This window comes from Lipophrys pholis (genome assembly GCF_963383615.2).
Source record: "Lipophrys pholis genome assembly, chromosome: 10".
Lineage (NCBI taxonomy): Eukaryota > Metazoa > Chordata > Actinopteri > Blenniiformes > Blenniidae > Lipophrys > Lipophrys pholis.
The window spans coordinates 25759456-25782315 of record NC_137640.1 but is presented as its reverse complement, the minus strand read 5'-3'; the positions used below and the strand labels follow the sequence as shown (position 1 = coordinate 25782315).

Here is a 22860-nt window from a genome sequence, read left to right as displayed (position 1 = left end):
AGAAAAACATCTTTCTCATTGAACTATTAGGTAATTTATTTTTGTATCTCTGTGTATATGTTTATTTAAAAAAAGAAAAGAAAAATAGAAGAAATTCTTAGGTCCAACCTCACATACGAGCTCTTCCTGTTTATGAGATGATGAGGAAAAAAGCCCCCCAAACATATTAAACTATAATAAAATATCATGCTGCGATAATGCCAATGTCTCTCACTTAACTTACTTTGTCAAATATATAAGTGTTTCATTTACTAAGTGATTTCTGAGCGGGGTAAAGTACACATACTTTAGTACACTTTGTCTTTTTAACCCTCAACTAGAATAACAGTGCATTCTCTCACTTTACATATAGTCATGAGTACGGATGCACGGATATCGATACCAGTATTTGGTATCGGGTCCGATACTGCATGCAGTACTCGTACTCGTTAAAGCTTCCCGATACAACCCGGCGAGTATTACGCAGCATCATCCATCAGCAACATCGCCTGAAGGTCCGAAAGAGAAGACGAGTGATGTCTGTGGTTTGGGAATTCTTTAAAATTGATGAGAATGACAAAATTAAGATGGACTGTAAACTATGTTATGTAAAATATCAAGATGAGGTGAAAGATAGTTAGTACACCAGCAACCTAATCACCAGATACATCTGGACCAGCAGAATTAGAACGATGTCGCTCAGTGGATCCAGGAGGATTATACTCTGAGCCGAGCTACATGCTACATGCTAAAGAGTTTCAGGACTCACACACCTGCAAAGCTACATGCTAAACATGATTTAAGTACGACTGATACACTTTGACAGCGAGTTGCGTAGTTAGACACTACACAATGCCCTTTGAGTACAGCAGATGAAGTATCCTGGAGGCTTCAGGCCTCTGGGAGGTGTTCGAATCGTCGACGCAGAGGTGGTTCACAGCAAGGCACAACCTTAGCATATCATTGCTACATGAAGTATATTAGACTTCATGGAATTTCGTAAGTACTCTGTATTGGCAGGTAGATAAATGTTAGTGCTCTTGTACTTGTACTCGCCCTTTAAAAAAAAGTGTTGGTGTCTCTACTCATGAGTACATTCAAACATCCCAAAAGCAGAAAGTAGTGCGGCTTGTCAGCTTCTAAAAACCAAGGCAGTCAGCATATTTCAGAGCTCCTCAGTAGCAGATACGACCCATTTACTTTGATAAACAACAGTCACATGAAGAACATATAATCACAGTCACGAGATTAATTGAACCTTTTATCAAATTTACTTGCAAAAGGCTGAATTTTCACTCAGCTGTGATGTTTTAATTAAAGAAATGCTGGAGAATCAGTTTGTTGTTGTTATTATTATTATTATTATTATTATTATTATTATTATTATTATTATTATTATTATTATTATTATACACACACACCGATATAATAATCTGAATACATAAGGAGAAAGTAAAACATCAAATGAAGTCAACACAGATGAGTAAGGAAGTTATTCCAGTTCATCCAACTCAATTATCATGTTAGTTTTAGAAATGTGTTAGAACTTTGCATACACAGTCAAGTTGAACTGTTTTTCAAATACATAAATCCTAATTGGTGCCGCCTTCTATATTGTGGATCAACTGCTAGTTCTTTATTCAGTAAACAGAGAGAATGGCCCTGAAATACAACAAATCGTTGAGTTTTTAGGTTGATGAATGTATTCTCCGTAATTACTTTATTACTGATTCTAATTAGTGTTTTTTTAAAGAACAAAAACAGGATGTGTGTTTGTTTTGTAAGTGTTCAGATAGTCCCACACTGAGGTTTTATAGGATGAACAGACAGTATGGAGGGCGAAACGAAATTTGATTAATGATGTATTTAACTCTTTGGTTTTACAGATGAACAGAATCTTAAGTTTTTTTTAATTATTATTATTATTGTTGTTAATTAAAAGAGCTAACTTTACAGAAGTAAACTTTGCAGGTCTCATGGTTAGAGGCAGTGAATCTTCTCCACCAGAGTCCAGTCAGAAGCATTGGAGGGGGCATTGTGTGGTCTCGGACCTCCCTCTCTACATGTAATTACACCCTCCTGGACTGAGTGAGCACCAGCTAGCCCCCTTTTTCCTATGTGCAGTAATTAGTCTCGAATGTGAGCTGTCAACATGCAAAATGAAAAAAAAAAAAAGAAAGAAAGAAAAGTGCCAGTAGGGTCACCCCACCTCCTCCAGCTCTGTCCAACAACTAGCACCTCGCCTCGGCCACTGGAATGCATTAACTTCCTCCCTGATCCCCCTCTCCCTCTTATTTCTTTTCCCTCGGCGACTCGTGTCAAATCCAGGTCCCTCAGAACAAAATCTTAATAATTAACTGGCAAATTTTAACATGATTGCTTCTGACACACCTACTCTGGTAATTATTGCTTTGAGGCCATGTGCTAATGAAATTAATGCATTCATTGCCCCAACAAATTAGCATAGCTCATACAAATGGCCCACATTCTGGAGGGGTGGGGGGGGGGGGGGGGGTTTGGGGGGCTACACTGCTTTAACAATAAAAATAATATACTTTTCTATTTTTTTTCTGGATACGCTGCTTGGAAGATGAAATGACCAGCACATTGGACTGGGGACAATAATGAGCGGCGCTCGCTCAAAGTCCTAATAGCTGAAGCCTCTTAATGCTAACCAAGGGTGATTGCGGTAATGCATTTCAGAGTGATACCACACAGGACCAAATGATTATCACCATCATTAGAGTCACCGCTGATCTACATATACATCCCTCTGTGGACAAATATTAAACGGCCGTGCCACTGCAGACATTAAAATGTTATTATACTGATGCATTAACTTGACGCAGCAGAGATCGTGTCCGTGGGAGATTCCCCACCATCACTCTGGAAATGGGACAGCTGCTACTCTCAATGCCACAGACCCAGCCGGCGGTTGTGGTCACCGGGACGTCTCAAAGACGCCATTAATAATTGACGGCCGTGCCACGGGTACGAGACGGATGGGAGAGGCGGCAGACAGTGTGGGGAAGTAGACATGGAGGCTGCAGAGTCGAGTCAGTGTGTTCGCCTGCAGCTAAATGCTGTCAGGGGAAGCAAACAAAAAAAACAAAAACAAAAACAAAATGTTAACAGCACAGCCTTACATTATCAATCAGGTGAGAGTCCGAACCTGAGAGTGACAGCAGGTGGACCCGTCTCTCGAACATCATGTGGAGCCGAGTTCAAACAGCACCGAGTCGTCCAACACTGCAGCCTATCACTGCTCAGCCCAACCTCAACCTCCGATAAGTTCTACACGTATTCCTGTCTGTCGTACTCATACCGGTAATAATGATAATAATATTTGAGGTACTGTGGGTCCCTGATCAAGACCCTTGACCCCCGCTGCACTGTGGTGACCCACACAGCCTAATATATGTAGTTAAGGCTAAATAATAATAACAACAACAATAATAATGATAATAATAATAATTTGTAGAATATACAAAGTGAGTAAATAATCTAGTGCATGACATACATTTGACACAATATAGTCTCAAGAATAAATTAAAGAAATCGCAGGACCAGACTGAGTCAATCCAATCAGAACGAGAAACAAAGTGACAAAGTGAAATGTGAAAGAAACTGAATTCAGCTGGATATTAGAATTACAGCACATTATCTGAGTTGCCAGCACGAGAGAGAGCAAGATGTTCGATCTGCATCCACTTTAGTTCGTTGAAGCTTTAAATGCTTCATGAAGTTAATATGTTGAGTCTGAAAACACAGTGCAGTGGCGTTAAATGTTAATGCTAACCTCCAAAACACTCCAGTCAGATCGTACTGAACCAACTATCAGGCCCCGTTGCATTTTGGGGGTTTGTTTGCACACTGTCTCCGTGGAGACGGGTGAAAATGCCGCTGTTGTGCAGGGGCAGCGCGGCCGTAGTAAATAGCTCTTCTGCACATGCTCAGTAGATGGACAATAGGAACAAATGGCGGCGTCCAGAGTGTCATGGCTCCCAGTCCATATTCTCCTGGGACTTGGTAGTTTTATAAGTAAGAGTCACTTTAATAGCAATAAACACAAAGCTTTTCTGAAAATAAAATGCAAAGCCATCGTCAGTGAAAGATATGCACATATTTACATTCTTAAAATAAAAAAAGAGCATGAACAACCTGGAAACTTTATGAAGGGATGAGAGCAATCAGAAATGTGTTTTTATGGGAATTTTCAGTTTTATAGCTGCACATGTCATGTGTTCACGCACGCCAATGCTGCATTACTATGAGTATTGCTAAGTCCACTGTTCAGTTCTGTCACCCCCACCTATAGGACCAGTGAACACGTGCGAACACACACATTCCTGGATGGATAACGACACACGGCGGAGGCTTCCCACACACACTAAAATGTTTCATTGAACTTTCGTCAGAGTGTGAATCTGTGTGTTCGGATGATTTCATGTTTAAATTATCCTAAATCCCCGAAAGGTCATCGTCAGAGTTACTGTGACATGTTCTTTTTTCTTAAACAGCTCGCATCCCACCTGTACACACACACACACACGGAGTGGACCCGACTGCAAACCCGCCGCCGCCGAGCAAACAATGAATAAAACACCCTGTCGCCAGCTTGTGACGCTTTGACCCACGGCGCAGCCATGAATACATACAGCACATCAGCGGCACACTTCCTAATCCGAGATGGTTAGTAATGCAGCCACCTTGTCCTGCACACGTAACCCCGTCTGTGATGACACATCGGCGCCACCATTTCACACCAATGAAGCGCACAAACACAGGGTGCAATGTGTTGACGGCAGAATTTGCATGGAGGACAGAACGCAGTGTGTGTGCGTGTGTGTGTGTGTGTGTGTGTGTGTGTGTGTGTGTGTGTGTGTGTGTGTGTGTGTGTGTGTGTGTGTGTGTGTGTGTGTGTGTGTGTGTGTGTGTGTGTGAGAGGGGGGTGGCGTGATTAATTTGTGCTCAGCAAATGAATACAGATTTTGTCATTACACGGCTTGCATCCGTTGCCAAATATTATAATGTTTCGCCCTCTTTTTTTTTTCTTGCAGCGACGAGCGCCCCGCCACAACAAGGAGGAATGGAACGGCGGCTCGCAGCTCATAAGCAACACAACTGCTGGCAAATCAGCTAAATCACAGAGCAAAACAAAGGCCTGATTGCTCATTAGTAATATGGATCTTCTGGGCTCCAATCTGCTTTGTGAGACGCAGACGCTCTTTAATGGCTCAAACTGTGTTTGTCTAGTAAATGCTGACTACCTGCACAGTAAAGTCAAAAAGAATCAGACATCGTCAAACACTTTTCTTTTTTTTTGGGGGGGGGGAAAGCGCACCACCGTGACTCCTCTCATCAACACACATCGTTAAGCCTACCTTTGCCTTGCAGATGATGCATCGCAGCCTGTCTTCACTCCCACGTCCCTGTGAGGAAACAATATGGAAAAGTAAATGAGTGAATTAGCAAAGGAAAATGGCAGCTTGCACAGTGGACACACCACCGAGAGGCACACGTGAATGATTTCTGTGCGCTTTAATCAATAAACTAATTACGTTTGTTTGGGGAAATGTTACAGGATTTTTTTATTTTTTTTTTAACCTAAAGCTGCATTAGGCATAATAATGCTAATTTAATTACAGCGCTGAAAGCCAGTGCAGTACAGTGGGCGGCCTTGAGGAGCACAACACGATGCTTGTTTATAAAGAGACACAAAGCACAATATTTTGCACAGAACTAAATGTTACCTACAAAGTACAACAATGACAATTTGAAGAAAAAAAAAAAAGCGCAATGAGAAATAACACAAGTGGCAAAACACAATTTAAAAAAAAGAAAGAAAAGAAAACAATATTTGAAGAGTCTTCAGACTATTCACAGTACAAAAGCGGAAAATACGATGAAAAAAGAAAAAGACGTAACAGAAGACATCCACAAAACAGGAAACTTCAAAATGCACGACAATCACCGAGCAGAAAATATAATAACACAAATGAGAAGAAAGACATGTCCACACACAAAAAAGAAAATAACAACAAAAACAGAAACAAAGTGTGTGTTGCCATTTAAAAAAGAGCTATCTGCAGTATAAAAACAAATCTGAACAAAGTTGGAAATACACAATAAATATAAGATTTTTAAAAAACAAACACGTGTGTACACAGGAAGCGAGAGGGGCATCAAGCAAACAGACCACTGGTTCTATTCTATTCTATTCTTTTCTATGTATTTCTTTAGTGGGAAATACAACACAGCTCTTTCAAAGTACACTGAAAAAAAGAAAATAGTTGGACCAGCTAAACTGAATTGCATAATTTGGTAACATCTAAATGAATCAAGTTCCTCCAACTTAATCTAATTCATTAAGATAATGAAGTCAATGAAGTTGATCAAGAACTTCAACCAGTTAAGTTGGTCCAACTATTTTCGTTTATCAGTTTGAAAAACTAACAATTCCACATGAGCAACCATAGGAGACGTTGGAAAGGAAAAGCTTCCCTTCAACAGGAAGAAACCTGCAGAACCAGATTCAGAGGCGGAGACTTTGTGTAGAACTGAACTCAGAGGTGGAGACGTTCTGGTTGGAGTTAGTGAACAGAAGTTCACTTCCTCACAAAATGTGAAAACCAATAGGAAGTATTTAATTTAATGTAACACTGGGAAACGCACAGTTTTAGTGAGAGTAATGGCGTGGAGGGATCAGTGCGGCAGCACAGACGACCTTATGTCAGCAAAACGATTAAAAGGTTCATTAACAACAATGTCCTCCTCCAGAGCGCCATGACTCCCAGTCCATACTGTCTTCGGACTTGATAGTTTTATTTTGACGGTCGCCATAATAACAATCCAACTTGGTCGTCTGTTCATTAGAATGTCTGTGTTCTCCTATTGCTAATGTTTACGGCGTATTGTTCGCTGTGTGTTTGGTTCCAGCACTACACAAATGACGCCACCAACTCCTGGCCTGGCATGCTAACGACATCACTTTCAGCGGTTCTGCCGTTCCCGTCTAAACGGACATCATTTTCACCACATGGAATCTAAACACAAACATTTCCTAGAATCAAAACGCAATAACGATGCGTTTTCACTTGAAATGTTGTCATGGAAACGAGGTCTGTGTTTTACAGCCTGAGATTTGTTGGGAACTATAATTAGTGACAGCCAGAGCTGGACTCTTTATCTTTTCTTTCTTTCCTTTGTTGATCTCGCGCGCTCTAAATGCTAAACGGACCACTTCACATGACAGGAGAGAACGAGGGACAAAAAAACACGTCGGCAGCGGCCGCCAAGCTGCTCGCTAGCTTCCCCTGGAAGAAGGATGCTAATAGGACGCGGAAGAAGCATTAGCACAAACACAAAGTGCCAAAGCGGTGGCGGCTAATCTGCGTGGCGTGCGCGAGTACATTTTGATAGATGTTAATGGAATATAATTATAGAACGGCGCTATTAGGCGATGTGATTTTATAAAGAGGACCATTGCCCCCTGGCACCGTGGCCTGATTGCTGTGAGTGTTGGGCTAATGAATGTAAACCAGGTCTGTTTGTAATGACGAGAATGATCAACCCTTGGGGGGGGGGGGGGGGGGATGGGGGGAAAAGGGTGCACTCGCTGTTCACACTGCTTGCAATTAAAAGGAGGCACAGGAAGGCGCACAGAACACACTTATCACATATGAGAAACATATCAAATACATGTCAGCGTTTAAACCCGACTCATTATGGCTCTTATCTCTTCACACTTTACCTCTCGCGCCTCTCAATCGATGCTATATTTAACTCCTCTGCTGCATCACTTCTTCTCTTCTTTTCAACTGTGGCTCAGTTCAGATGGTCGGGATTAACCAGCTCTGGGAACACGGTTTCCATTAACCTCCACAGAGGGAAAACACATTGCAGAAACATGAAAAAGGGATTCTTCTTGTGGGGTTCTCAAAACAAAGTGCTGCTCCACATTTAGGAGAACAACACAACAACGTTCCATGAAAATGAACATTGCAATGCAACTTCTAAACAAACAAAAACATACTAAACACTCGGCAACCACAAAGATCATACTGCTGAAATCACAACACACGAAAACTATTTCAATTTCGATTCGCAAAATACATGAAAATGCCCAACATCACTCAACTGAGAAAGTAATTACAGCAAAACAACAAGAAACAACAACAAAACAACTCGAACGGAAATCAAAACTTTGCAGGAAACACGATGATGAAAGCTGACCATGTTTGTATAAATGAGTATTATTTAACTTTCTTACTTTGTCATTCACCTTTAAACGGAAATGCTTGAAATAAGCAACATGACAACAATGTCACCCCCCCCCCCCACCCCCCACCCCCCCCCGCCCCCTCCCCCACAAAGCAGAATATCTAACAACGCTCAACAACGACACACAAAAAAAAAAAAAAAATCTGACCTTTTTTTTTTTTTTTAAATGAGGAGAAACTGATTTTTAAAATAACATAACACGCAATAATAAGTTAATATTTGTAGTAGCTATCCAACTTGATGTACTTGCCATTTTTCATGTTTATAGTGTCTTGTCCTCTGCACATGCGCTTGTGGTTTCATACAAAAACAAACAAACAGCACCCACTAGTGGCCCAACATGCTCACTACATTGTTAGCAGACATTGGTATCAACACGTCGGCGTGTAAACACGAATCTTTTCTGAAACAAATATGCAAAAACGATGCGTTTTCACGTCGTCCAACCAAGGCCTGAAAGAAATGCAAATTTTTTTTTATTGGAATTAATTAATTGAAATGATTCCATTACACTTCCATCCACACACAAAGCACGACAACTGAGCAATTAGTCACAACTTAGGGCACCAGTGTTTTCTTCAAGGCCATGGTTAATTATGACTCCTGCAAGAGCTTGAATGAACTATGACTGTTGTGAATCAAAAATATATACTTCGTTATAGTACGCCTCTCACAATGCAGGTGTTATGTGTTTCCACATGATATGATATTTCCATATCAGCCAAGGGATGTCCATGGATGGATGGATGGATGAACGGACGGACACAAACGATAAGATTAAACGAATGAATATAAATGATTTATGTAAAAACAAACTGCCATGAGGGAAGGGGGAAACAAGCACGCCAAACAACAGAAACACATAATATCATGAGACACACACACACACACACACACACACACACGCACACAGTGTCCTGTACATCCGGTAGGTGGGGCCGAGGCGGCGAGTCGCACCAGGCCGTGCCATGCTGGTGTGGTGGTGCGAGCTGTGCACCCCACCCCATTGCCCTTGTGCTTTCGCTCAGCGAGCAGTGGGGGGTGTTGGGGGGGTGGGGAGGGGGGCTCACCCCTCCAGGAATGCACAGCTCATAATGAGGGTCAGGGGTCGACGTGGCAGAGCGCCTGGGGGCCGGGATCTCCCAGGCACACTCAGTCACTGACTCTGTCCCTATATTTAAATCCTGCCTCGGGACACGGTTTTCAAAAGGGCATCTCCTAACTAGTTCCTGGTTTACTAATTAGTTCTGTGCTGTGCTATTTGTCTTTAGGAAACCTAAATGGGGAGGGGGAGGGAGGGGTGGAAGGGTCGGTTAGGAGGGCAAATTAGAAGGTTCTAAAAAAAGATGGTAGCGTATGTTTTGCCTCAGTGCAGACAATAATCACTCAGATAGCCTCGAACATGAGCACCAGCTATCAAGAGATTGAGATGAAGGTTGTCCAAGTAACAGTGTTTCTCCCAGAGAACGGCTTGATTCTTCATCTTCATCTTCATCATGTGCAAAAACATCATAGTGAGGCCAAACGGAAGCAGCAGTCTGAGAAAAGTCTGTTCTCTTCATACGGTTTTCTGTAACACGCTAACTTAATTATCCTTAAAGCAGAACGTTGCATGTAACATACACTGACTGTTCAAAGTCCGCCATATTGTAAAAAAAAACTGCATTGCGCCTTTTGTATTTATGGCTTCATCGATTTTAGAAAAATATGATGATGGGCGGGACAAGACGCACTAGTCAGCCAATCCAGATGAGCTGAGGTGAGCAAGGTTAGATGTTGATGTTATTATTATCATTATTAAATTTTATTTATTTATTTATTTATTTTTCATTTATCCTCTTCATCAGCATTGTAACCTCATTGATGACGTTTTTTTTATTCCCACGCAAAACTTTTAATCACATTGCAGCATTATTTTGTTTGTTTCTATGTGTCCTTGACTATCAGTAAAATATACCACATCAGTCGTATTTGTCTACTTTAGATGTCACAAATACATAATTCTTCAGAATCACAGACATTATACAGACTTTCATTCGACCATTGAAAAATCTTTTTTTCCAGGAGTCATGACATCCATTGTTGTTATTGTCCATCTACTGAGCATGTGCAGAAGAACTATTTACCATAACTGTGGTGCACACGGTTGTCGCCGTCGACACCGTCGACACTGAGACGGGTCCAGAGCATTTTCAAAAAGTTGAGTTTTCCCTCTTTTATACAACGATGGAATCTGAGGGTTTTCAAAAAGCTTCACCCAGGGAGCAGTGGCCAAAAAGTTGCATTTTCAGTGCCTCTAAGCATCGTTGTCATGCCGACAAAAATTTTTGAAAACGTCTAGTAAACACGACTTCAGTCTTCAGTCTTCAATCAGCCCTCCATCCTCACACTCAATAACAAAGTTATCTCATACATATGTACACGCTAAACAAAACTAATTAAAAACATTGCTCACTATATAAAAGCCAACCAAATGTTAAATGTTTTGATTTTCTAATTTGGGAAATGAAATGGAGAATGTTTAAAAACAAATAATTCCTCTTTTCAAAGGAACAGAAGGAATGTTCTTTTAAATATCAGTAGAGTTTTCAAATTTTTTGTTAATCTATAAAATATTAAATGTACATTTTCAAAAGAAAATGATGTGATACTCTTCACTTGTATATTAAGAAATGATTATCTTATGATAGTTATATGATACGCTTTAGTAAAATATGAAATAGTACTTTTAAATTTAAAACAAAGTATTATGTATTGGTGATGATATGAAATTTGAACTGGTGTGAAATGCAGAGACCCCCCCCCCCCCCCCCCCCCCCCCTTCCCCCCCAACATTTGAGTCTTTTTCTGGGCTTCAGTTTTAAACTGGGAATAAAGTGGGGTTGTTGTTTTGTTTTTTTTAATTCTCCAAAAACACTGAATTACATTTTAATAACAAAACGTATTTCAGAAATATTTCTTGAATTAATAGTTTAACTGATGTAGAGTTGTTTTGATATTGTGTGCAGTCCTGCTGTGGCTTCAATGAACTAAAGACGTGAAAAATCTGACATTTCTTTTTTCAGTGTCGCTGCTTTTATAAACATTAACGGTGCAACGGTGCATGTTATCACTCCCAGCTAACTGCTGCTCTCTCTATCACACACACACACACACACACACACACACACACACACACACACACACACACACACACACACACACACACACACACACACACACACACACACACACACACACACAGTCGAATCATTATTGGATTACATTTTTCTGGCTTCATAAAATGCGGTTAAGAGGCACTTTAGACGTATGTGCATGACCTGCTTTCCAGAGATGGCTATCAGAGCAAAAGTGACAGGTCAATTGCTGATTTCTGTTCTGTAAAAGGGGAAAGGGGCTCCCTTCCCTGAGCACTCTAAAAGGTTGCATGCTCTCTGCCTGTCTGCTGCTCTCTCTCACACCACACACACACACACACACACACACACACACACACACACACACACTGAAGTTGTCCTGTATCAACGCACACTGGCGGCCAAAGCGTCCCATTGTGTGTGTTTGTGAGTACTATAATTGTATAGTGGGAAGTCACACACTTAATGGAAGTGGCCCTTCACCCTGACAGCTGGGTGGTGCAGATGAAAGGTCTACTGTAACATGTTGTCTGCCACTTGTGGACTATTCAAAGAGAGACGAAGCTCGCTCAGGAGTGGACAGCACGGCAACAGACACAAAGCGATCTCTCTTTGATTTATACGCAAAAGAAAACCGTGCCAGTGTGGAGGCCTACGGATTCTGAATTACATTTAGATGGTATTATATACAACTGGAGTGTGTTTATACTTCAAATGGAAGAAGGCAGCAGCCAGACGCACCGATGAGATACTGTCCAAAAGTGCTTAAGTGACATAGATGAAACTCATCTGTTCCTTTTGCCCTCAAGACGGTGGAAACACTGGGATGGTCACATTTCATACTGCGATGAATATATGAATGTTCTCCTTTCTGTTGAAAAAAAACTTTCATTGTCAAATGTCTTATTTAATTTTCTGTTTTTGATAATTGTCATTCAAAATTTTTATCTTTGAAATTTGTTTATTCTTTAGGGATTTTTCAATTATTTTCCCCTCTATTTATATTATTTTGTCCTTTTAAAGTTTAGGGGGCTGATTTTTACCTTTCCATTTTGTCAAGTTTCTGTTTATTTATTTATTTATTTATTTATTTATTTATTTATTTATTTATTTATTTATTTATTTATTTATTTATTTGTTGTACTCACTGTCCACACCATTGTTTTTTGGTTGTTTTTTTTGTAATTATATATATTTTTGTATGCTCTCTATTGTTGATGGGATTGATATTTCGACTTCACCCACTTTACGACTTCGTTAAAGTTATTTAGTTTTCGATAAAACAATCTAATGTTTTGGTGAATTCTGCTTCACAATGATAGGACGAGCCAGTTATTCCTGCAGTAGCTTCTCTGACACGTTCAGCTTGAAACCCAACAAGTCAGAAAGACAATACTTTTAGCTCATAAACACTGAGCCAGTGATTTATATGCAGTGTGTTTAGTAAACATCTCACAGAAAGATGCATCGACCTGTGGAACAACAGCAGCACATAAAAAAAACAAAAAAAACACTTGGACTATGTGACAATGTGAGTTGCACTTAATGAAATAGGAAGCGATGGCGCAGAAAAGGAAAACACAGTGGGACAAGCTGAAAAGAGTACGAGGACGGTCACTGGTCTCAACTACTGAAACAAGGCGCTCCACGTGTTGTTAAGGTTGGTAGTCATGGTAACTCCAACATCCATTGGGTGTGAGTACAAGCCAAAAAAAGTACAACGTATCAAACTGGAATCAAAGTCTTTGCCAAATCCAAATCAATCTACCGTGAGAATCAAAACCAAACTGGGTCTAATCCCTAAACTCAACATTTCACAAGTAACCAAACTAGTAAAACATTAATAGAAATACATACGTAGGAAATCCTAAAATTGGCATCAGTAAAATCAACATATGTGAATTTCAACAACGTGAGTTAAAGGTTTGTGACAGGTTTTCATTCAATTTTATTTCTATAGCCCCGAATATATGACAGTCATCATCACAAAGCAGCTTTACAAAGAAGTTTAACCGATCATGCTATTCAAATTTGAACAGGTCAACTTATCTTGAAAAAGTAATATGATTACTGAGTACTAGTTACTCCTTTAAAAAGTAACTTAGTTACTTTACTGATTACTTGTTTTCAAAAGTAACAAAGTTAGATTCCAAGTTACTTTGTTACTTTCAGCAGCTGCCGACAAAACCCCCCACCATCTCAACATAAAATGATTTGTGTGTTTTTTTTTTTAAACCTGCTGAAACCTATTTTAACCTTTGACCTTCATTCTTTGTCGTATTTATACCCGACTCACGGTTTTATTATCAGATTTGAACTATTACTGGTATTTATGTACCCCGTGATGTAGTTGTAGTCTGTTGTTGCACCATTTATCTATTTATCTATTTGCACTGCTTTTTCTATGAGACCTTTTGATTGTCCCCTGGGGACAAATACATTCTTTCATTGATTGATTGAAAAAAGGGGCGGGGCTTCTAGCCAATATATGTCTTTACTCAGGAAAATTACAAAAAATACTCTGATGTCTCTGCAGTTGTGTTCTTGATGCAATGTTAAGGTTTAATGTTAGTTGGTTCTGACCGTTAGAGCGAGGTGGCCTGTGATTGGCTGAGAGTGGAGAAGGGGGCGGGTCAAGGGAGCGTGCAGAGACTGCACGTGAGTGTGTGTGTGTGTGTGTGTGTGTGTGTGTGTGTGTGTGTGTGTGTGTGTGTGTCTGTTTGGAGCAGGATGAAGGAGCAGCCCGGTTCTGTTTAATATTAAAGCAGCTTTACAGGCAAGAAACTTTGTCCTGCGGGACGCTACAATAGTAACGCACGGTGACTTGGAGAAGTAACTTTAATCTGATTACTGGTTTGGAAATAGTAACGCATGAGAATACTCGTTACTGTAAAAAGACTCTTATGAGAGTAAGGCGTTATTAACTAAGGCGTTACCGGGCGTCACTGTTCATCAGGATATTTTCAAACAATCTCTTTTGTGTTTTTCTCCGTACAGCTCGTTACTTCAGCTGAGGCGTCAATATCCAGCTTCAGAATTTACATTTTCAAGTCAACACATCTCTTCACTCACGTTTTTGATTTCTGGGGAAATACGGTAGTAATTACACATTCTGGCAATTTCGGTCTGCGGAGACGGCGGACGCATCGGTTTGCTCAGAGTCGACGGCGGAAGAGGAATTAGAACGAGCGGCAACAAGCTCTGACGGGAAGAAAGAAGCCCGGCACCTACGGAAGTTTACGTTTCCATCAGCCGGGAAGAGTGCAAAGCCATCTTTTGGGAGGTGCGGTGCAAAGTCTCATCACTGGCTTCCGCATTAGAAAGGCTGCTGGTGCAAGGAGGAAGACAGATGTTAATGAGCTGGAGGGTTTCCGGTGTCGGGTGCAACGACAGCCTCCTGGATTTCTGCCAGTCCATTACGAGACACCTCTCACTGTCTTTGAGCGTTTCAAATGTACGGTGACGTGTTACCATTGTTCGCAACTCTCATTAAAACTAATTGGTGTAACCATTTGGAAGGTGGCTCATTAGGGGGAGAAGTTTTTTTTTTTTCTCAATAAGGAATGCTAACACGGTGATCGCGTTTCAGAAATCAGACACGGAACAATTTCCCCTTCACTTTCTGAGGAATGGTGGATGAATGGTTTGCCTTCAAGGAAGCTTCTCTTACCCTTTGGATCCACGTGGAAAGGCACACATGATGAGCGAGTAAATTCTTGCAGTTGCAGAAATTTCGGAGTGGCTCGCCGGTGAGAAGTTCGCCATCCCTGCATATGAAGCACTCTGACGTCTCTGCGAGGAGAGAAGAAGACGGAATTCAGCACTTTCATGGCGTTTCAGAGGCGACACACCAACTACAAGAGTTCAATCAAACGCTCCCGTTCACTTTCCAGCTGCGGTATTTTGGCCTGCGGTGTGTATGTGGGAGAGAAAATCTTTGAGGGATTCGAACCCTGGTTCAGGTAGGGGGGTGACACAGTCTCATTGTAAACTTTCCTGAGTAAGTATGATAACAAATTTGACAATATGGTCATAATTACTTTTAACCCAGCAATGTAATGAATAACTAAAAATGAAATAAATGTGTTTCTCTTGAGGCGTTGCAGAGATATTGAGCCCATCGTGCACAAAATGAAGAAAAGAGCTGTTAAACACGGTTTAAAGAGGCTTGGATGATTTCAGAAAGATGCTGTTCTTCTCCAGTCTGTTGTACTGTGAAAGTAACTGAAATACTTGTACCCTACCTGTTCTCAGACTGGGGTCCTGGACTGACAGTAAGACGCAAACGAGCCGACATACTTAAGAAGTTTGTTCCTTCTTTCGGTTTCGGGGAGTCTTTCTTTCATGCTTGTGAAACGCTACCAACTTTATCTGTGTATGTATTCGAACGTTGTCACTGTAATTTCATAATCCCTGAAGAATATTTACTGCGTTGGGAATTAAAGTGCTCAAAAGGTTTGCAGCGGAGAACTTGGACTGGTTTGACTGATCAACCATCCAAGGCACACTACTGATTCAATCAATCAATCAATCAATCAATCAATCAATCAATCAATCAATCAATCAATCAATCAATCAATCAATCACAAAAACAACCAACCAACTAAATAAATAATTAATTAGAAATAAATAGATAAACAAATAAATAATAAAAACAACCAACTAAATAAACAAATACATAAGTAAATAATAAAAACAACCAACCAACCAAGCAAATAAATAAATAAACGAATAAATCAAATCAATCAATCAATCAATCAATCAATCAATCAATCAATCAATCAATCAATCAATCAATCAATCAATCAATCAATCAATCAATCAATCAATCAATCAATCAATCAATCAACCAAAACAACCAAACAAACAAATACAAGCAGTTTGAACCAGGCAAAAAGTACTTGGATGGATGGATGGATGGATGGATGGATGGATGGATGGATGGAAGGATGGACAATAGACAACCTGGACCATTACCATATTGACTCTATTGTAATTTGTAATTTCATGATATTTGCTATCACAGTTTTATTGAGAACAAAACGCTGGCCTTGACTTTTAGTACCACTACAATGTCTGAACAGAAAAGAAACGAACAGAACTTCTGATGCTACGTGTTAAAGGACAACCAAGTGAGACAATAAACAAGACGGTTCCTCTCCAGTGTTGAATTATTATGTGGTTGTTTATTCCCTTGATGGGTTCCGACATCATGGGTCTGTGTGACCGTCAAAAGAATCTTTTCTGTCACTTTCCGCCAAACAAAAATCTTCTGAAGCCACAAAACATGTTTATTTGTAAAAGATCACACAGCATCTAAAGTCAGTTATGTGGTTTGGCTAAGCCTACATTAATGATGTTTCCTGACTACAATTTAGAATTAATTAAGCTGTTTTAGCTTTCGTGGCCACTTTTAGCCGTTTTAATCTTTTTAGCCGACTTTAACTGATTCAGCCGGTTTGGTTGTTTCAGCCATTTTGACTTTGACTGTTTTTTTTCTTGTCATGTAAGCCATTTGATCCATTTTAACCTTTTGAAATGTTTTTGTTCCATTCTAGACATTTTGGCTTCTTGGTTTTCTTAAAAATAAGCCAGGTATGCAAAAAGAATTAAAAAAGATAATATTAGGATGAAAATTGTTCTACATATTATTTCCAGGAAGCTTCAGAAAGCCAATACAGTGGGTCTGAAGAGCCCCCTAAGTCAGACGTAATATGAAAAATACATGAAACTGCACATCTCCCAAATCATCAATATGACAACCAGTTTGACGACTTTTTAAATTGTGAGTTTGGTTGTTTGAGGTCAGCTTTATTTTGTTTTAGACGTTTATACGGTTTGATACACTGACTTGTGATGATATCTTTAATGATTTGAATATAAATTAAGTATTGAGTGTCAAAGCAAAGATAACATGAATGACAACAAATTTTTATTTTGCTGCACATCAAAAGCACAATCTGGTCCAACAATGTCAGAGCACAGTGAGGATCAGGATGCAAACTGTCATTGACAAGACAATATTTTCCACTTTTGTGGTAAACAACAACAACACTGAACTTACTTAGCAATGCCTGACGTCTCCCACTGAAGCGCTACGGAGCAGGAAATAAGCGTGCGAGGCCTGGCCTCAGCCCGAAGGCTTAGCTTTGAGATCCATGTATTGTTTTTAATGCTGCGAGCAGCACCTTCTGGATTTCACATTGCCAATCGCTTTATCAGCACCGATTGCCAAGCAGAAGCTTTGAAGCCAAATATTAGACAATAGCTGTGAGCCAGATTTGCAGGTTTCATCTTACAAAAAAAAAAAGACAGCGGTAGACAGCAACTTGGAGGGGTTGCTGTCATGTCATATGTGGGCTCGCCGGCGTGGGGGATGAACTGCTGCCTCAGAAGCTCCTGTCTCTTTCGGGGCCTCTCATTGAAGAGTGTTGCTGCAGGTGAAAATCTATCCGCAGATGAAAAATCTTTTAATCAAAGGGTGGGTTGTTAATGTAGCCCATCGCCATCTGTGTAAGCACTTTTTTTTTTTTTTTTATTACTGACCAGGCAAATATCTCCGCTTGAAATAATATCAGTGAGACAAGTTCGGCAACGCAGAGACAGAAAGGAAGCTAAACTTGTGTTTTGGGTCTGGCCCTAAATCTGGCATTTGGACACAAATGGTGTCTTGCCTTTGCTGCCGCTCGCTGTACCTCGCCGTTACCGACACCAAAACGTCTGGGCCTTCCACTTCCCATGTCAAGCACTTTCCAAAACACTTCTCTGTGTCACTATTCATATGTTTGCCTCCTTTTTGTCCGCCAGTCTAACAGTGTCTCGGGATCAGTTGGTTTTTCACTCCCTCTCACGATAACTTGCTGAAGAGTTTGCAGAAAATAATGGAGCCATGCGGGCACAGGCCTATGGCGCGTGACAAGTCGGACTAACAGGCAGTCGGTGTGTGTTGCAGCAGCCTGACCGAGGACATTTCCAAAGTTGCTGTTGATGGCAGGTTCACCAATTATAACCCACCGGTCCTTTTTATCATTTCACCACTCGGAATTGGTGCTGCTTTTACGATCATTATGGCGAGCCCCGAGGCACTTCTGGAGCTAAGTAACAGCACTGCTGCTGAGAAAATAACTAGAAAACACAACTACAACAGAGATGTAAACACGCGGCGTGTCACTCGCAGCCCAACTGACACGTCTGCGTGATCTGTGACTCCCGTAATTAACTGTCAGCGGTGTCAGCGCTCGCTGGCGTCTCGCGTGGGGATGGGTGCTCCACTAACGGGCTCCAGTCGCCCTCCCAGCACGGCTCAACGGCGAGCAGAATTCCCCGCGTGCTGCGGCGTCCGGACGGGGCGACGCCGTTACCACTGAGAGGGGAATGTAGCCCATGGGGGGGGGGGGGCTACGCTCAACGTGGGCCTGCGCCGGCGATGTTTTAAAAAGACAGACAATGACTGGAGGACGGAGTAGTACTGAGCTGCTCTGGTGAAAGTCTGAACGGCGGCGCGGTGCACTACAAAGTAAACACACGAGGAAAATGCCAGATTGGGATAATTTAATTGTCCGTTGCATTGCTAACGACCTCATTAACAGAAGAATGATGGGAAATCAGCATGGCCCGGGCGAGGATCCGCCTGTGTGACAGCCATCTGGCTACAGAAGGGGGTTGTGGTGGTGGTGGTGAGTGGGGGTGGTTTGGGGTGTGGTGGGGGGGTGGGCTTGTAAGCTAACACCACAAACATCACTAGCTCCAGGCCGACAGCACCTCGACATGCAAACCGGGACCAACGTTGCCCTCGCAGCTTTTGTTTTTCCAGTACATTGAATGGATGTCTAATCAAAGTCGTTGTTTCAAATTCCCTGCCAGCTTTAAAAATCCTGCGCAGTTTAGTTTGATTTGCATTTGACATAATAAATCCTAATTTGTTGAATATAAAGATAGATTGATTCACTTGTAGTCGTGATTACAGTGACAATTGAAATTTCTTAGATTTATTATGTAGGCATAACTCATTCAGATTAGTTTCAACTTGTGTCCTCGCATTCAGATAAGCTGTAGTATGTTAAAAATAAAGAAAGGTACAATCATCATTTTGCTTTGTTTCAATTTCTAGACGAGAGATTTTTTTCCCACTTTTTTCTTCTTTTGTCCATTATTCTGAAATTATTCGAGTAATCCAGAAAATACAAAGAAACTGCACCATTTGTTTTCAAATGTATGAATAATAAATAAATTCCTCTCTCCTCCCACAGTCCAAAAACACACAGTTGAAGCTCTAAAGTGCTTGTGTGAATGTGAGTGTGAGTGTGTGGCAAGACAATCATCAACCTGCTTCACTTCTGAAAGCTGTTGGCGGAAACTTCTTACTGTTCATTTGGTTTCCAAAAAGGGGATTAATCACGGCTGGTGTAAAATATGGACAAGAGAAAAAGCGCTGTTGTTGTCAAAAGGGCAAACGTCAAAGCACAAAGACAACAACGTCATCAACTTAAGTGTTTGCATTTATTGCAAATCCTATTGTTAAGGCTGTTGTTAAGGCTAATTTGAGACAAAATACTAAATGTTTAACAAAACATTTCGGTAATTTGTTAATGTTTTGACAAAGCGAGGTCAAATATAATACACTTGATGATTTCATTATGAATGCAACTAAAACAAAGTCCATGGAAAAATGATCATTGGGAGGCGTGCAAGCCTCTTCCAATTGTCTTTGAAGCTCAAATTTTCTAGGTTTTCGTCAAATTTGAAAGGAAGAAATTGTAAAAAAAAACAACTTGCCATTGTGAGGTTAAAAATCTCAAATGAATCCCCTTAAATTTGAGAATGGTGAGTTTCGGCCAGCAGTGTAACTTTAGCATGAATGAGGTTTCAATGTTAATACAGCGCCACCACTGTACTGTCTGTTGTTTGTTGTTGTCAATCGAAAAGGGACCGATTCTCTTTTTAGGACCTGTCAACACATTTCAAATGAGAATGCAACCTTTTGAAAACAGCTCCCGAGGTGGACGTTTTTGAAAACACTCCGACTCCGTTATGTTAACAAGGGAACTTTATATAAATGCTTGGGTACATTCTCTACACTGGAATGCTGCTACTGCATATGTGCTCTTCTGCACATGCTCAGTAGATGGACAATAACGACAATGTTTTCCTCCAGAGTGTCATGAGTCCCCATCCATATTTTCCAGGACTTGGCGGTCTTATAGATGAGAGTCTCCGTAATAACAATCCAAATTGTCCATACGATCGTCCGTGTTCTCCTATTGTTTATGTTTATAGCGTATTGCTCTCTGTTGATGTGTGTGTCACAAAAACAAACAACAGCACCCATTAGTGGCCCAACATATAAACTACTTTTTTTTTTGTTTGTTTGGTTTTTTTTAGCATTTCAACGTTAACGCACAAACTTTTCTGAAACATAAACGATGAAACCTTGTGTGAAAGGGGCCTTGGACAGATCAGGTAAACAAACAGTTTTCTCACAAATAATTGAAATCAACTGGAACACGACAACCTGTTTTTTTTTTTTAAAGTTCAGAACCAGATGGGAAACATGTCATAGACATTAATCTACTCAGCTGAAACACAGCTTCTGAAAGCGATGCCCTCAATACACACCTACAAACACACTTGTGGATGAGGCTTCATCCGGCAGTGGCTGGTACTCGCTGCCCATATCTCATCTGTGTTGACGCCCAACTTCTTCCTCCTTCCATTGAGTGTTTCCAGACGTCGGCGGTTTCCTCGGCCTCCTAGTAGCATTCCTCAGGCTCCTCTTGCCAACACTCTCAGACAAATTAGCGTCACAAATCCACTGCTGCACATCTGCATGTGCATCGCCACCGCGCTCCCTCCGTCAGCTGATAGCCCTGTGTTTTGCAAGGAAGTTGTGAAAGTGGAGCGGCCAATCGCAGGCGAGCGCCCGGGCACGTCAGCACAGGAAGCTGCATGGAGGGGAGGAAAAACTGTTTCTCCAGTGAACTGTGTGAGAGGAATCTGAAAGCAGATGTTGGAATCTGATACCTAACACATCAGAAATGCTGGATTCTTTCCATTCTGGCCATGTTGTGTTGTTTTTTTGTTTTGTTTTTCCGGTTCAGCATTAATTTTCTGAGGTTTGCATTATGTTGAAGGAGGATCTCCCATGAAAGGGAACAACAATGCTGCAATGAGTCGCCTGGTACTCCTGGGAAAATGCTCAGCGTGCAGTGGAATTTACCCCTCACGCATCTCTTCGCATTTCGCTTGAGTTAGAAACCCAAACTGAAAAGGCTTGATGAGGAGATCTGAAGCAGCTGTTTTCTGTCTGCGCTGCTCTTCCAGTGTGGCACCAAAATGTTGCCGTCATCCTCGTTTTCACGCAGCCAATCCCCAAAACGTCTCCCGCCAGTGGGTTTTCCCCACCGTGAGTGGCGGAGCTGACGCTGCACAGAGAAACACCAGGGCCAGAAATCCAGGCTGGTTGTGTAACGAGCAACAAGTGTGCTTATGGATGATTGGATCTTTTTCCATTTTTCCACAAGTTACTCGTGTCAACTTTTTAGAATCCGATTCTGTTTGATATGATTTCAAATTATGTCGATTCATGAAAATATAGCTGAGTCCACCAGAGTGCCGATCCTAAATATTTTGACATGTCCTGTGAAAATATTTACCCACCCTGCGCTTTAGAAATAAACAGGGTGTGATTTGTGAAGAAACCAGAGGGGTAATGTTTGAAATGCACACTTTCTGATGAGGTCAGATGAGGAAATATTCTTTTTTTTCTTTTTTTTTTTGTAGCTTAAAAACTTAAAGGAAAAGCAGCAGAAGTTGAGAAGCGATGATCAAAACAACGGCATCCAAATAAATGAGCTTTGTCTGACTTTCCGCCATGTTGCAGTTTCCTCACGACCTGAGCCAAGTTCTTTGCCTGAGTCTGGACGTGTTTCGCTGGAACTTCGATCCTTAACATCGGTTAAAGTTTCACTTCATGTCAACAGTGAAACACCAACCAAATGTTTAATTAGCTGTCACTTACCTGTATATAGACCAACATTTCCTTGCAGAAATATCTTTTCTATTAAGAAGCCAATCTGTACTGGAAATGATTTTAATTATAGAAAAATTAAAAATCACAAGCGTTTCAAAGGCTTTTTATAGTTATTTGTTTTTTTTAAATGACTGCTGCTGCTGCTGGCTGTTAAGACATTTTGAAAAGTTCATCACTGTCATACAGAGAAAGTGTTCCATCACATTATTGTTTATATAATCCGAGCCTCACATCCCTTCTCAAACATAGCTTCTGAAGTGAATCTGAAGTGTCCAAACCTTGTGTAACAAAGCACTTGATTTAAAAAAAAAAAAAAAAAAAACCTTGGAGAAGTTGGAGGGACGGGAAAGGTCCACACTCTTCCTAATTAAATGGCATGTCTCCCCGCTATTCATGAAGAGAAGAGCACTTATTAAAACAAGCATTCACATC

At 40.9% G+C, this 22860-nt stretch overlaps 1 protein-coding gene across 2 annotated transcripts in view; it reads right to left on the bottom strand.

Annotated features, from left to right (window-relative positions):
- The window catches only part of LOC308115601 (uncharacterized protein), a 137597-nt gene extending 116318 nt beyond the window's left edge, over positions 1-21279 (bottom strand). The window contains exons 1-3 of one of the 2 annotated variants that reach the window (XM_080473188.1): positions 21015-21279; positions 15070-15191; positions 5364-5411 (exon numbers count right to left, since the gene is read on the bottom strand). In XM_080473188.1, the coding sequence (XP_080329314.1) occupies positions 5364-5411; positions 15070-15191; positions 21015-21072 (228 nt within the window). In that variant the 5' untranslated portion in view covers positions 21073-21279. The remainder of the gene's footprint in view (positions 1-5363; positions 5412-15069; positions 15192-21014) is intronic. The other variant, XM_080473189.1, reaches the window with a different exon arrangement.
- Between the last annotated feature and the right edge of the window lie 1581 nt (positions 21280-22860).